The sequence below is a fragment of the Elaeis guineensis genome, chromosome 5, assembly GCF_000442705.2.
Source record: "Elaeis guineensis isolate ETL-2024a chromosome 5, EG11, whole genome shotgun sequence".
Taxonomy (NCBI): Eukaryota; Viridiplantae; Streptophyta; class Magnoliopsida; order Arecales; family Arecaceae; genus Elaeis; species Elaeis guineensis.
Genome location: NC_025997.2, coordinates 121,394,909 through 121,410,998, shown reverse-complemented (window position 1 = coordinate 121,410,998; position 16,090 = coordinate 121,394,909). Strand labels below are relative to the sequence as shown.

General features: G+C 38.5%; 2 protein-coding genes across 4 annotated transcripts; one reads left to right on the top strand and one right to left on the bottom strand.

The window, feature by feature from the left end:
• Nucleotides 1–3,133: 3,133 nt before the first annotated feature.
• On the top strand, nucleotides 3,134–6,521 carry LOC105046216 (pyruvate kinase, cytosolic isozyme-like). The gene is made up of 3 exons (XM_010924729.4): nucleotides 3,134–3,663; nucleotides 5,075–5,536; nucleotides 5,612–6,521. The coding sequence occupies exons 1-3, from the start codon at nucleotides 3,418–3,420 to the stop codon at nucleotides 6,422–6,424; spliced, it is 1,521 nt and encodes a 506-aa protein (XP_010923031.1). The 5' UTR covers nucleotides 3,134–3,417; the 3' UTR covers nucleotides 6,425–6,521.
• Nucleotides 6,522–8,379: 1,858 nt separating this feature from the next.
• On the bottom strand, nucleotides 8,380–10,912 carry LOC105046093 (E3 ubiquitin-protein ligase SIRP1). Of its 3 annotated transcripts, XR_012141626.1 has the most exons (3): nucleotides 10,757–10,912; nucleotides 8,701–10,087; nucleotides 8,455–8,526 (listed from the first exon to the last, which is right to left on the bottom strand). XR_012141626.1 is itself a non-coding variant. In XM_010924589.4 (2 exons), the coding sequence occupies exon 2, from the start codon at nucleotides 9,899–9,901 to the stop codon at nucleotides 8,888–8,890; it is 1,014 nt and encodes a 337-aa protein (XP_010922891.1). In that variant the 5' UTR covers nucleotides 9,902–10,087; nucleotides 10,757–10,912; the 3' UTR covers nucleotides 8,380–8,887. The 3 variants fall into 3 exon arrangements, 2 of the variants coding, with proteins under 2 accessions (XP_010922891.1, XP_010922892.1); XM_010924589.4 differs by having other exon boundaries at nucleotides 8,380–10,087; XM_010924590.4 differs by lacking the exon at nucleotides 10,757–10,912 and adding an exon at nucleotides 10,437–10,750 and having other exon boundaries at nucleotides 8,380–10,087.
• Nucleotides 10,913–16,090: the final 5,178 nt, after the last annotated feature.

Sequence of the window (16,090 nt, the reverse complement as noted above, 5' to 3'; positions counted from 1 at the left end):
TTGTACATACCTTGTAACTAGATGGCATGAACAACCGTCGCCACACCATTTTTCCTTGTTTTGGATGGGTTTTGGGGTGTTTTCATCATGTCGGATCTTCCAAAGACGAGCCATGAAAATGCAATGCTGCTCGATCATTTGAAACCCCCGGGGTGGGATTTGGGTGGATGCCCTGCTTATATAGTGTTGAGAGGGTGGGCAAGAACAATCCAGTGGGCCGATTTTCTTGCGGTGTCCATTGTTGCCTTCCCTGCCTCCTGAGCCTCTAATTGTAGTCTAAGTAGCGGTTGTATAGGCTTGTATTTCTTTGATTTCATTAATGAAAATATTGTTCTTACAGTGCCATATCTGAGCGTGTTGCCGTGCCTTTTTCTTGTATTTTTCTATGCATCATGCTGGGTGTATTTTGACTGGCTCTTTTGTGCAGGTGACATCGGGGCACCACATGGGTCTGCTCGTCCAAGAGACGAAGTCCGTGACAATACGGCATCCATCTAAGCAGCGAGGCCAACTGCAGTGGAGCGGTGCTAAGGTGGCTACAATGGCAGTGGTGGCCATGTGAGAGATGGATGCGGTTGGGTATAGATGGCATGGTGGCATGCAGCTCCACGACATGCAACATCTGTTTGAGCGATGGTGCCCATTGCGGCAAAGTCATGCGAGGGTTGTGGCAAGTCTGTGTGGCGGGTCTTGATGCAGCGGCAAAGTCACACGAAGGCAACAGCAATGGCATCGAATGTCGAATCGCATGAAGGCAGTGTCTGTCCGAGCAGTGAGGCCATGGCCATCTTGGCAGTAGTAGAAGCACATGAAGACAGCTTCAATGGTGGTAGCGGCACATGATGTCAAACTGTATACATGTGGCATCCATCTGGCCGGGCTAACTACGGTGAAGCTGCCAGATGGCGGCATCCATGCGAGTGATGGGTGCATCCGGCATAGTAGAGTGCGGCTCTGTGGCATGCAACATCCGTCCAAGTGGTGAAGCACATTGCGGCAGAGTTGCATGAGGGTGGTTTGCAGTGGCAGCGGCATCCTTCCGAGTGTTGGGTCCGACAACAACTGAGTTTAAATTAAATCATATGTACAAATCAGGAGACCTAATTAGTGATTGTTTAAAATATAAAGCAACGGTTGAGATCCTAATTAGAGGATCTATTCTACTCCAACCGAAGCAAATGTCTGAGATCCTTAATTGTATAGTCCATGATTATCGATCTATTCTTTTTCAAAAAAAAATTCGATAGTGATAGCGAGGTTGGCAACAGCAAAACTAAAAATGCTAAGTCCACATACTTTTTTATTGTCATTGCTGTTGCCGCCAAACCCTAAGTCAAAGAGGTTAAAACTAGTCTCCTTAGATGAAAGCTGAGTGGTGGACTCTTCGGCCAAAGACTCGTTGGGAGAAAATGAGAAAGATGGTCCTCGGCTGGAGATGAGGTGCTGAGGCAAACCACTCCGGATATGCGAGCAGGACTTGCAAGAAATTTCTAACTGGATTATTTTCGATGGAGATCCTCTGATGCTCAAATCAGCTCAAAATTGAAGAACAAGAAGAGAGAGCATTTTAAAGTGTTGTATGAACTTACTTGGGATCCCCTTTTTCCCTTATTTATAGAGTAAAAGTCGTGTATGTAGGGGGACTAGCCGTTTCTGGAAAGTATGCATGAATCATCCTAGAGGAGAATGGATTTCTGCGTCTTCAAATTGGAGCAAGCCGGCAGTTACATTTTGGGGTGGAATCTGATCTGGACGATTAAATTTTTCTTATCTGGCCTTTCCATGATCACAAGAAGAATCACTCTCCCAGAACGAGCTTCTTGCCGAATTGGGGCGACCCACCCAATTTGGACCAACACACCTAAGTCGGCTATAGCTGACCCTTACTTGCCTCGACTATGCCCGAAGATCTGGTTAGCCAAGGCTGAGCTACTGATCCACAACACCCGCTATATTTATAATAGTGGTCTTTAGATATCTAAATTTAATTTGCTTTAAGACTATCTTAGGGTCCGAACTCAACTCTCTATTTTGAATATTGCTGTCATTTTCGACTTTTTAAATACATCTAACGACTCATCCTGCATTAGAATCATCACTTCTCTGCCATCAAATTTAAAGGACCTAATTAGAGATTTTTTAAGTACAAGGACCATTTAAGAATATTTGTGAAACTTAGAGGATGCAACATATAATTTGTAGTACATGGATGATGACATGGTATATGGTTTTCAATGTGTTGTTTGGTGATTGAACACTGTCGAAAAAATTCACAGCACATGCCACATTATCACCAATGTACCATATCAGTTATGGGTACTATGTGTCATTCGATGATTGGATACTTTCAAAAAAAAATTTATATCAGATGCCATGTCATCTAATCTACATCACCATGAGTGATGACGTATCATCAGTGATTGGATACTTTCAAAAAATTCTATAGTAGATGCCACATCATCATCCATGCCATGTTACCCATGAATGTTGTCATATCACTCGGTGATTGGATACCTTCGAAAAATTCCACATCATATGCCACGTCGTCAATGCTATGTCACTTATGAGTGCTGACATGTCATTCAATGATCGAACACTTTTGAAAAATTTCACATCACATGCCACATCATCATCCATACTAGATCGTCAAAATAAAAATTTCCATCCATTATGCCACATCATCTATACTATGTCATCTTCGTCAAATGGTTTTTACCACGTAAGCATCGGTTATCGCTAGCTGAAATTTTCGGTGAAAGAAAATGGTCGGAATCAGAGAAAAAGATCAAGTTTAGAAAGTACAGAGACTGAACTTTAACTTTTTATAGTTTAGATATCTTTTAAAAAAATCTGGTTTAGTTCAAAAAATAGAAACATAATTTATCCAAAATAATAAGACTCTTGATCCTAAAGATAATATGTTTACCAATTTCCAGAAATAATATTAATAGTCCTCAACCAAATCTTCTTCTAAAACGTAAGATTGCTAAAATAAAGAATATATTTATCACGTTATAAAAAATAATAGGACTCTTAGTCCTAAGGAAAATGTGCTTCCCAAGTTCCACAAACAATATGAGTGCAGTCCCAAACCAAATCTACTTCCAAAACGTAACTACTTATATCCAACCCTGTTTCCCCGGAGAAATTACAACGACGGAAGTGCTCCGATTTGCGGTCACCTCGCGGGCGGTTCCGGTTCTTCTCATAAATTTTTCTCCATTATAATATTCCTTCTTCCAAAAAAGCTAGGGAGGGGAGCAGCTTGGCGGAAGAAAAAAAACGAGGGCTTCCTTCTTCTCCTTCTATTCCCCTGTTTACCTTCACTTCCTCCCGTTTTCCCGTGACCGGTCGCGGATTTTTCAGGCTCTAGCTTTCGAATCTTTCTTACCGTTCTCGTGATTGTGGGTTCCACCGATGGCGGCGGCGGCGGCGGAAGTGGCGGCAGAGGGTTGGCAGCGGCCGAAGACTAAGATCGTATGCACTCTGGGGCCGGCTTCGAGGTCGGTGCCGATGTTGGAGAGGCTTCTGAGGGCGGGCATGAACGTTGCGAGGTTCAACTTCTCGCATGGATCCCACGAGTACCACCAGGAGACGCTGGGTAACCTCAGGGTGGCCATGGAGAACACTGGGATCCTCTGTGCTGTCATGCTCGATACCAAGGTTGGATTTTGATTCGATATCTTTGGTCTTTTCTGGTGGCAATGTGTTTGGTTCCTTTCTAGTTTTTTTTCTTCTTCCCTTGGAGGGTTTTCTTGAGTTTTGATAGGTTTTTTTTTTCTTGCCTGAGATTGGTGTTCTTCTTGGTGTTTATATGGTTCTTGTTGACGCGATTAAAGTCTGATGGTTTTTTGCTTTCTTCTTACTGTTCACCTTTTGTTCTTGGATTCATATGTTCCGATGCTTGATTATGTTCTTGTTCTTTTATTTGTTGTTAGCTCTTTTTATAAGGAATTTTGGTTCTTCATATGCTCTGCCTCTCTTTGTTCTTCTGTTTATCTCTGTTCTTTATTGCTTTCTTTTGTTCTTTTTTTCTTTAGGTGCTCTGTATACTGATGTGTTATTATACCTCTATGATTGTTTTGCATGAATATAAGTCGTTTGTACGTTATTTCAAGCAAAAAAGAACATGTTTTTAATGATCTTATTGTCTTGGTTTTGATGTGGAAAAGATTTTACTCTAGTCACGACTTATTATCTCAGTTAGGGTTTTACATTGTTGCTTAATTTCCAAGCTAAGAGATTCTCTTTCTTGGCTCCTACGGTTGTTGCCATTCTTTCCTATGTACATATTTTGTTCTCACTACCATGCATGTATATGGCATGTTGTCCTTTGCTATCAATCAGTTCAATGCTGGTCATTGGTGCCTTCTATTATTGGCTATCAGTGCTACAATGTATTGCACTGCCATAATTTCTGGTTGGCAGCTAATATTGCCACAAAAGTTATGTAGGTGCTAACAGTTCTCATTTACCCTTGGTTGGAATTTTCTACTAAAACCCACACCTCTTAACTATTGCTAGTTTTCCCATTGTTACTAGTAGATAATATACAAAGGAACTGCTTCTGATATGAAAGGTGCTAAAATTTCGATAAAACATATCATAATATGCTGTTTATGCTATACATAAGAGAAATTTTACTACATCATCCAATCTAGCGATCCCTTGGTTGCGGTGGACATGTGTAAGCGATTCTATGAATGAGCATTCTTCAAGTGAATGCATATTTATTTTTTCTCAATGCCGTAATGATAGATAATTAAAAGGTCTGCTGAAGCACTTCAGGAAACTTTACAGGGGTTGAGAATATATCTCTTAAGTAAGATGCTCTGAATAGCGCAATTTGTAAAGCTGTAAGATGCTGTTTCCAAAAAGAAATTCATAATTTTAGGAGGATGGAGTTCTTTTATTTTATATGGGATTCGACACTTGCACATTTTGATGCTTTCAAGACAGAACTCGGAAGAGCTCCATAATAGCATAAAGAACATGTTAGCCTGTTAATTCAATAAATGCAAGCTGCTTTTTTTATGATTTCCATGATTTCTTGAGCATCCTTGCAAATTTGCAGGGCCCAGAAATTCGAACTGGTTTTCTGAAAGATGGCAAGCCCATCCATCTCGCAAAGGGACAAGAGATCACCATCACAACTGATTATAGCGTAAAGGGTGATGAGAACATGATATCTATGAGCTACAAAAAGTTAGCTGAGGACTTGAAGCCAGGAAGCGTCATACTATGCGCTGATGGGACGATCACCCTCACCGTTCTTTCGTGTGATAAGGAGTTAGGTTTGATCCGCTGCCGGTGTGAGAACTCTGCTGCTCTCAGTGAGAGGAAGAATGTAAATCTTCCAGGGGTCATTGTCGACCTTCCTACACTCACAGAGAAAGATAAGGAGGATATCTTAATGTGGGGTGTTCCAAATAAGATTGACATCATAGCTCTATCTTTTGCACGCAAAGGCTCTGATCTTGTGGAAGTTAGAAAGCTACTTGGAGAACATGCAAAGACCATTATGCTGATGTCCAAGGTCTCTTGCTCCGTCCAAATTTTATTACAAGATGTAATACTTCTTGGATTCTAATTCACAGTCACTTCTTTGCAGGTTGAGAATCAGGAAGGGGTGGCTAACTTTGATGACATACTGGCAAATTCGGATGCTTTTATGGTGGCCCGAGGTGATTTAGGGATGGAAATTCCGATCGAGAAGATCTTCTATGCGCAGAAGGTGATGATCTTCAAGTGCAACATGCAAGGAAAGCCTGTCGTTACTGCAACCCAGATGTTGGAATCCATGATCAAGTCCCCTCGCCCAACCCGAGCCGAAGCCACAGATGTAGCCAATGCAGTTCTTGATGGCACCGACTGCGTGATGCTCAGTGGAGAAACAGCTGCAGGTGCTTACCCAGAGTTGGCAGTTCAGACAATGGCAAAGATTTGCTTGGAAGCAGAATCCTTCCTAGACTATGAAGCAGTTTTCAAACAAACTCTGGCTGCTGCACCAGTTCCTATGTGCCCATTAGAGAGCCTAGCTTCCTCTGCAGTTCAAACAGCCAACTCCGCAAAGGCAGCCCTGATCTTGGTCCTGACTCGGGGAGGAAGCACGGCGAAATTGGTGGCGAAGTACCGGCCGCCGATGCCGATCTTGTCGGTGGTGGTTCCTGAGATAAAGACGGATTCATTTGATTGGTTCTGCAGTGATGAGGCTCCCGCAAGACACAGCCTGATATTTAGAGGATTGATTCCACTCTTGAGTGCTGGAACAGCCAAAGCCTCTCATTCAGAATCCACAGAACAAGCACTTGAATTTGCCATGCAGCATGCGAAGGCCGTAGGACTCTGCAAACCAGGAGACTCCATCGTTGCACTGCATCGTGTAGGAACTGCATCAGTTATCAAGCTGTTGACCATCAACTGATGGAGAAAACTCCACCAATCACCAGTTTTGCGAGCGGCTTCTTGATCCTTGGTTTTTGTGTTCTCTCTGCACTACCCAAATTGATCATCCGATGCTACACAAAGCAATGACATAATCAGTGTTTTACCATTTTGGACGCGCATGATCAATAAGAAGTTTTGTTTCTCTACGTTGTACAAGTTCCTGACAAGAGGCTGCTTTTAATTGTCTAGGAATTTTAATATCTGGGTGAGGTTTGCTTCTCAAAGACGTAGGGTTTTTTTTTTTTTTTTTGATACATTTAGCTTAAACTTGTTATTTTCATAAAGAGGTACTCAGTATAATCGTTTGATTGATTTTCTGACCTTAGATTTGTGGTCGGTTTGACGCTCTCCATTCCTAAAACAGTCGATAGCTATCTATTCTGGTGAGCTTGCTTCCCTACTCAAGCCAGCTAGCACTGAAGTAGGCATTGGCCATAGCAAGTATTAATTTGCAAATATAGTGATTCTCTAATTCCCGCTCTTTCTAGTTTCCAAGGGTAATTTGTTTCCAAAAGCAAATATTTTTATGACAACTTGCCCACGTTATCTCAAGGCCATGCAATGCAGGAATGCAATTTTGGCTTGGTTCACCATTGTTTAATCTATACATGAACCAGAAATCCTTCGGGCAAAGTGTGCGGTAGGGTGAGATCATTCTTGTTTATAGTGTGCGGTAGGGTGAGATCATTCTTGTTTATATACTGTAGATAGACTGGAAATCCTGAATCAAGAGAAGCAACTTGTTTTTGTTCTACCTAAGAAAATCTGCAGCAATTTTAGCTTTATGCTCTCCTTCATAGGCCAAGTAATCCTGCAAAGATAGATCCAAGATGTAAAGTTGATCGAGCAGCAAAGGTTGGCTGAACTGAGAGAGATCTTGATCAATAAATCAAGCACTAGCATTACCACCTTATGGCAGAATCTGAGGATAGCCTAAAAATTCTTAATCACATTAAACGATGTATATCTTTGCAATGCTCTATGCTACACAAGAAAATACCAGTAGTTTTTCTCAGCTTTGGCCTTCTCCTTCAGAGGCCGAAGTAATCCTGCAAATAATGATGCAAGATGTAAAGATCATTAAGCATCAAAGATTTGCTGAACTGAGACATCCTGTTCAACAACGAACACTAGCAGTACCACCTGGTTGCAAATGTTATTTCATCACGACAAGACCACCATCCTTTCTTTGTCACATAGCAAATTTTGTTTAGTTGATGGGCCAACTCACCCAGCCTCCATTCCCTAAACAAATTCAGCTCCATTTGGCTAGTGCTTTCTAACCCCATTTAATCCTGCATGTCCATGAGAGGGGAACTCAGACCAGCCTTTTGCAACCAACAATAGCAGCCATCAATCTATAGTTTCAGTCATTAATCTTTAATGAAGTTACAAATGGGAACAGAACCATGACTACCTGTACAGTCTAGCTCTATACCTCAATAAGAGCTTGCAATTCACCCTTACCTTGCAACCAATCAAGTGGTCTTGAGAATTGGGATTGCCCCAGTGGTCAACCTTCTGCTTAGCAACCAGAACTTCACGATTCCATTATTGGATGGTGCATCCCCCAAATTTTGATCCTGGATAATTAGTGTGACCGGGTCAAGAAGGAGGAGGTTGTGAGACAGACCTTATTCTAGCAGCTGCTCAAGTATAATCCTTTATTCATCGCAATTTAGCAAAAAGATAAGATCAAAACCTGACAGATGATAACTATACAAACCTTGCCATTAGATCCTTTGGAAGATTATTTATCATAGACAATATTCAAATATTTGTTCCCTTCAAGACTTTGCAAAATATTTTTCTGATATGGCATATACAGATCTTCCGTTTTCATGACTGCAGTCCCCGGACCCAAGAGGCACACCCAGATTTCCACAACAATCCATGAATCTGAGCTGCAAAAACAATCCTAAAAGCAACCACTCGACATGAATAAATCTCTACAACTAGAATTTCCATAACTAAGAGATACCTGCTTCAGAAGCACATACAAGAAAATCAAACAAAACCCCAAATCCTTCACAGCGGCTTGACAATCCAAACTCGTCTCTCCTATTCTACATCTTCAACCTACTTAAAATTGAAAACCCAACAGAGCATAATTACATTCCAATTACAATATATATCATACCTTAAACACAAAGGCAGGAAGCTTAGGAAGAACCTAAAGATAAGGAACTTGTCCCAATTCAGTTAACAAAAGGCTACATACAGAATGATAGGATGAAACATAGTGAGGCGTACCACTAAAGAAACATCTTTAGTTTTCATCTACATAGGAGTTACTTCCAGATGTAGATGTAGTCGAGGATGAACTTCATCCACTATGTGATTATTGACAATGATAACAAAGCATAAAAAGCACACCAGATCGGAACGCAGAATATGTTCATATTTCCTCCACTACTCTCAAGCCATTAAGAGCACATGTTCAGCTCTCCTCAGAATGCGAGTCACTTCCAGAAGCAGTTGATGATGGTGAATTTGAGGAAGAATTGCCACCATTCTCAGAACCTGACAACGAAAACAGCCCATTAAAAGGCCAAGGGACAGGAAGCCAGAATCCATCACCCTCATCACCACCATTCCCACCAGTACCTTCCACCCTACTATCACCATTTCTAGACCCATTTGAAACCTTTGATTCATCAGCAGGCAGCTGAAACCTGCAAACAGGGCATGAACTATGGAGCTCCAGCCATGGTAATATACACCCATTATGAAATTTGTGTTTGCACGGCATCTCCTTAACCTCTGTTCCGATAGCAACATCCTCCAAACAGACTGAACAACTCATATTTTCCTCAATTTTTACGGTTGGCAAAGCATTAATTGCCTCTTTCTGAGCTGGTGGTGTGCCATATCTGTTTGGGTCATTCTCCACCAAATGCTGCAACAATAGATCTAAACCAGGCCCGACAAAGTAGTCTCCTGATGAAGCACCAACACCAGTGTTGCTCGAGTCTCGGCTTTGGTTCCGGTCAGAATCCAATGTTCCTTGGAGAATTATGGCTTGGTGAAAAGGATTGATGAGGATCACGCTTTCTCTTTCTCTTTCCCTTTCCCTCTCCCTTTCGCTTTCTGGGTTGTCAGACTCTGACCAAATATCATCCTGGAGGCTTTGGAGCAGCTGAAGTATGGCAGAGCTCCGTCGCCTCCTCCGCAAGAAATCTTCAAACTCATGATCTGATTCATCATCTTCCTCCCCTCTTCGCAATCTTGAACGCCGCAAAAAGCCTCCCATCATTCCAAGCAAGATTGAAGACCATAAAGAGAGGGCGTGATCAGATTCAAGATCAGAATCAGTGTCTATTTCCTCTCTTCCATCCATTTCTTCCACAAATCCATTATGACAAAGGGGACACTTAGGCTCCACTTCCCACACTGGATGGACTACCTCTGAACAGGCATGGCACCAATATCTACCAGCCCGGGCGTCACCCATCTTACTATTCTGCCCTTCCACTCCCTTGTCTAACTTCCACTACTGAAACATGCAACTAACCCAACAATATATATTGGAAGAAAGCTCACTTTCGATAAACCAAATATTTGCAAATCTCAGCCCAGCAGACAGAAATCTATCAGATAATGAATATCTATCTTGTATCTTCCTGTCAGAACTGATAATCTACAGGAAACAAATTACAAAGATCTCAGACTGGTGAACAAGAACATTCAAAAAAAAAACTCAGTTATCAGCACGGCAGAAACAGATATATCAAATCTTCATCTTTCAACATAAAATTAACAAGTCCAGAGTTTGGACATGGATCATATAAGGAGAAGAAGAGATATTGATGGAATTTATAGGCAACAAAAAAAGCCCTCTTTTTTTTATAATTCTGAGAAAAGAGATTCCTTTTTTAAACGCACAAGAAATTTTCTCTAGAAAAGAACACATACATAAGAAAAAGGCATAGGAATCATGTCTTGCTTGAAAGGAGAGCTCAAGGTAGAACAAAATCCAGATATTTTACCAGGATAATATCTGAAATGGCCCCCAAAAGATGAATTTTCTCTTGCGCAAGAATCCAAGGTTAAGTTCTTCAATATCTCAGTCAAACTTATAAAGAATCGCGAGATAAAACCACATCTAAGCCCTAAAATATCATTGTATAACAGAATTATTCAGATATGTTCAAAGTCGAAGAATCTAGAAGCATAGACCAAAAAAGACCAAAAAGAAACAAAAATCTATGTTCTTAAGTAAATTTGAACAGCGAACCAAAACAAAAGGGGCGGCAGAAAACCCTGGATTCACCGAAAAATCTTAAGCAAGAGGAGAAAAAGGTGTCACCTTTGAACGAATTTTAGGTTGCTTTAAGTGGTTTTCGCCCTCTTTAAGGGGTTTGGAGCAAGACGAAATAGGGGAAGCTTCAGAGAAGAAACAACCAAGCAGACCCCGTCCTCTACCCTTTACTCCCTGGAATTGATTTTTTTTTTGCCTTTTTCTTAATCATTTCTTATAATATTTATGCATTTATTATATATTATTTTTTATTTTGAGAGTTGTGTTTTGTTCTTCTAATTTTAATCTTTGGTTTTGGTTTCAAAAGAAGGGTTTGGTAATGGGGCTCTCAGTCTCTGAAACTGGGGTTGGCCCACCTGCCCTCTCTAAATTTTAAAAAATAACCAGGGATAGGTACTTTGGTATCCCAAATTACTGTAATCTCCACATTTTGTTAAATAATATACAGTTGTAGTGGAGCTGGTTCCTTTTTTTTTTTCCAAATATTTATTTATAAATTTTTTAAATAAACAATTGTGACCATAAGATTGAACCATGATTTAGGTGTGATTGAATCTTTCTGAAATTAATTGGTGGTTTGGACTTTTATCTTGCTGCCGCAGGGTGACAACATTTGTGTTATTGATCTTATCATCATGTTGATATAAAATTTTAGATCGCTGATCCTAGTATTAATATTTACATGAATTCAAGTTGTTGAGCTGAAATTTATGTAAATATTAAAATTTAAAAACAATTAAACTCGAATATTATTATATATAATTATGATATATAAATTTTGCAGCAGCATGGATTCTCTAAGTAATTATGTAATAGCCTGGCCTTAGTACGAGTGGAGTAACAACGAAATAATTTGTTCAAATTGTAGGATGTATGCCAGTGAATCCATTTCTTTTAGCCTATAATATGGTTAATATAAATTCAAAACCCAAGTTTGGAAGCCAGATCTAGACCCCTTAGTTTCTGGACCAAGGATAAAATAGAAGATTTAAGGCTCTCAACCAAGGATGATATACTAGATTTAAGGGATAGTAGAACTTTGATAGTGGGTGGCCTTGACTGCGACAGCGAAACCGTGAGTCAAGTCTGGATACAATGTTTTCGACGTGTTGCATGGAGTGGGCAGGTAGTGGTGGGGAAGTTTCCCAAATGGATAAAGTACAAATCATCGTGGAGTGGTTTGGTTCGTGGGTAGCGAAGCGGATAAAAGTAGAAGAAATTATTTATCAGTCTCTAATTTAATTTAAAATTATTTTTATTTTTTTTAAATTTTTAATTAAAATAAAATATTTTTAAATTATTAATAATTTATTTTTAGATCTTTACCGACTATTGTTGCCATCTGGAGCTGTTTAAACCCATTTAAATGATCGAAATAATTTTAATAATTTTGAAAAAAAAGATTAATCTCTCGGAGACTTACTTAGTGATGAGTTTTTGGATTATTTACAAATACCGCCTCTCTGACTCTCTCAACTGGAACCATTTTTTAACGCTACATCTTCAATCCCACGGCGCCACCGCCGCCCTCCCTTTTCACTCCATTTCTACTAGAAAGGTGGTAATATCTTTTTTATACTCTCTATTTTTTCCTCTCTCTTCTTCCTTCTATTTTTCTTCTTTTTCCTCCGATCTCTCCCTCATTCCTATGATTCTTTGGATCCGTGGCACGGTCTCAACTGATCCATTTTTATCTCTATTTTGTTGGTTTCAAAATATTGCCACTCATCTTTAAACCAAAAAAAAAATATGATCTCTTTTTTTTATTTATTATATAAATAAATAGTTAAATATATTCTTAAGTATTTATTTATTATATTATTTAATAGCTTGATATATAGATGGATTACTGATATCTGTTTCATATTCTCTTATCAATATGTTATACTACACATTACTCATAAAGCAAGTAATTGTAGATGGATTATCATATGTTGGTGGCAAAATACGGGCAAGAAGGGAACATATTGAGGATGAACTAAGAGAGCACATTCGATGAAATTATAAATGGGATATGTAATAGGTGGGGCATAGATAAAGATATTCTAATACTGAAATATCAGCTTCCCGTCCTAGAAAACTCTATATTTAAACTCAAGAATGATGAGGATGTCCAATGCATGCTTGATTTTCACATTACACTGAAGTCTCCGTCAATAGAGATCAATGTGGAGACCAACCTTAATAATAGATAAGAATCAACTCATCTAATTAAGTCGGGATAAAATTTTTTCTTTAAATTATTTCATTATTAATTGATTCATCCAAATTTCATTATCCATAATAATTATTTCATGTTTTTTACAGCATACTTGGTCCATAAGACGTTGGGAGTATGGCTCTCACAGTCACAGCTTCATCCCAAGGTTCTACATCTATATCTGACCTTCGATTAGCTAGATCATGGAAGAAGGCCATAACAGGCATTGGTCAGTTATTTAAAAATACAACTCATTTTAAGGAGACACTAAGAAATTATTCAATCGCCCATAACAAAGATTATCAATTCATCAAGAATGATAAACTAAGAGTTATTGTCAAATGCATCAATGAAAGTTGTCCATGGCGACTACATGCATCAAGAGTGGGGCAGCAGAAGACTTTCAAAATCAAAATATTCAGTAACACGCATACTTGCGGCAGTGGCGTTGGGAGGGCCGGACATCCAAAGGCATCAAAAATATGAGTTGTGGATATAGTGCTTCAGAAAATTAGAGATAGACTATTGTATAGACCAATTGATATCAAGAAGGATATTCAAAAAGATTTTGGCATTCATCTTCCTTACAGGCAAGCTTGGCTTGGTAAAGAGGTTGTTAGAGTTGCATTACATGGTGAAGATGATGCATCATTTGATCTCTTGCGATGGTATGGTGAAGCAGTGGCTGAGACTAACCCAAGAAGTTTATTTGTACTTGAGTATCCAGATGAATATTTTGAGAGGATGTTTATATGTTTTCATGCATGTTTAGTTGGATTCAAGAGTGGATGCCGCCCTTTATTGTTCATGGATGGAACCCATATCCTTAATAGATATAGCGGTGTAATGCTCTCAGCAGTGGCACTTGATGCTGAGAATGGGATATTTCTACTAGCTTTTGCTATTGTTAGTGCAGAGAATGATGCCAATTGGATTTGGTTTTGTGAAAAACTCCATAATGTAATTTATAACAATGAAGATCCTTACTATCATCAATTATGTTTTATTTCAGATAGAGTAAAAAGCTTGATAAAAGGTGTGAGGACTTTATTTCCTGATGCTACCCATGGTTATTTTTTGTGACATCTAAAGGAGAATTTTAAGAAAAAGCTTGGTGGGTTGTCGGCAGCATAAAGAGAAAATGTGTTGAGCCTACTTGATAGCACAGCTTATGTACTACATATATCACAATTCATTGGTTATATTAGTGACATAAGAGAGATTTCGTCGAAGGCATGTGAATGGATCAAACGTGGCTCAGATATTGATCACTGGTCAAATGTTCTATTTAAGGCAGAGTGATATGGGGAGATATACTCTAATGTTGTAGAGTTATTTAACAATTGAGCGAAAGAGGCATGACAGCTTCCAATAACTCCTATGGTAGATATGCTATGGTATAAGGTAATGGAGTTGATGCATGAGAGATGTGATCGCTCCCATAAATGGCAGACATATCTAATTCCTAAGATTGAGGAGCTGATAAATATGAACATTGAAGATGGAAGGGATCTTACAGTCAGATATTCGGATGGCGAGCGATTTGAAGTAGTCGCGGATTGCCTATACAAAGTTAATCTTAACACACATACTTATTCATGCAGGTATTGGCAGATCTATGGTCATCTTTGCTCACATGCATGTGCAACAATAATTAGGAAGCATGAGTCAATGTATACATATATATCTGAATTTTTCACAGTGGATGCTTACCGGAGAATGTATAAGTATGCCATCTTTCTTATTGCAGACATTTCTAAACCTACGGGGGTAAAACGTGAGGATCTGATTATAAAACCACCTATAACTAAACCAAAGGCAGGAAGGCCTAAAAAGAAACAGATTGAATCCCAACCAGAGACAGTCCGTCCGCTTAAATGTGGGAGATGTCATAATGTTGGATACAATCGGATGACATGCAATACCCCAATAACTAAAGAATATGTATATCTTAAACCCTGTATGGTTATGTTCTGTTGACACTCATATGTACGGGGAGAATAAAGTTATAAAAGTTAATTTTTTATAAAGCTAATTAATTATTTTTTATTCATTTTAAATTTATTTTTTTTGGATGCAGCTCAATAGTTGTCCCAACAAAGAAGGATTTCAATGTATCAAGAATTCATATTTTTGCTACCTTTTTAATTCTTGAAGCTTGTATGGTTATGTTCTGTTAATACTCATATGTTCGGAGAAGATGAAGTTATAAAAGTTAGTTTTTTATGAAACTAATTGATTGTTTCTTATTTGTTTCAAATTTACTCTCTTTTGGATGTAGCTCAACAGTTGTCCAAACAAAGAAAAGTTTCAATGTATCAAGAATCTATATTTTTACTGCTTTTTTGATTCTTGAAGCTTGTATGGTCATGTTCTGTTGACACTCATATGTTCAGAGAAGATGAAGTTATAAAAGTTAGTTTTTTATGAAGCTAATTGATTGTTTCTTATTTATTTCAGATTTACTCTCTTTTGGATGTTGCTCAACAGTTATCCAAATAAAGAAGAGTTTCAATGTATCAAGAATCTATATTTTTGCTGTCTTTTTTATTCTTGAAGCTTGTATGGTTATATTCTGTTGACACTCATATGTTCGAAGAAGATGAAGTTATAAAAGTTAGTTTTTTATAAAGCTAATTGATTATTTCTTATTTATTTCAGATTTACTCACTTTTGGATGTAGCTCAATAGTTGTCTAAACAAAGAAGGGTTTCAATGTATCAAGAATCCATATTTTTATTGCCTTTTTATTCTTAAAGCTTGTATGGTTATATTTTGTTGACACTCATATGTTCTGTTGAGACCCATATATTTATGAAAAAAATACAGTATATATATAATTATTTTGTTGAGACAATAAATTTTTAGACTTTCATCCAAATATAACTAAATTGCATATGGTGTATTGATATTTTTATGCTTTATTCACTTCTATCGATGGATTGTAGTAGTTTATTAAACCTGTAGGTAGATTGTACATGTAAATAAAATTGGATAATCAGAAATCAAAACTGAATAACCAAACATCAGAATTGGATAACCAAAAATTAAAATTAGATAACCAGACCACCGACTCTAGCACGAAGAGCAACTGGCACGTTGGCCCAGCATATAACCTGAGCATAAACCCATGTAACCTAAACAGAGACCTGTATAATCTGAATATAAATTTGTATAACTTT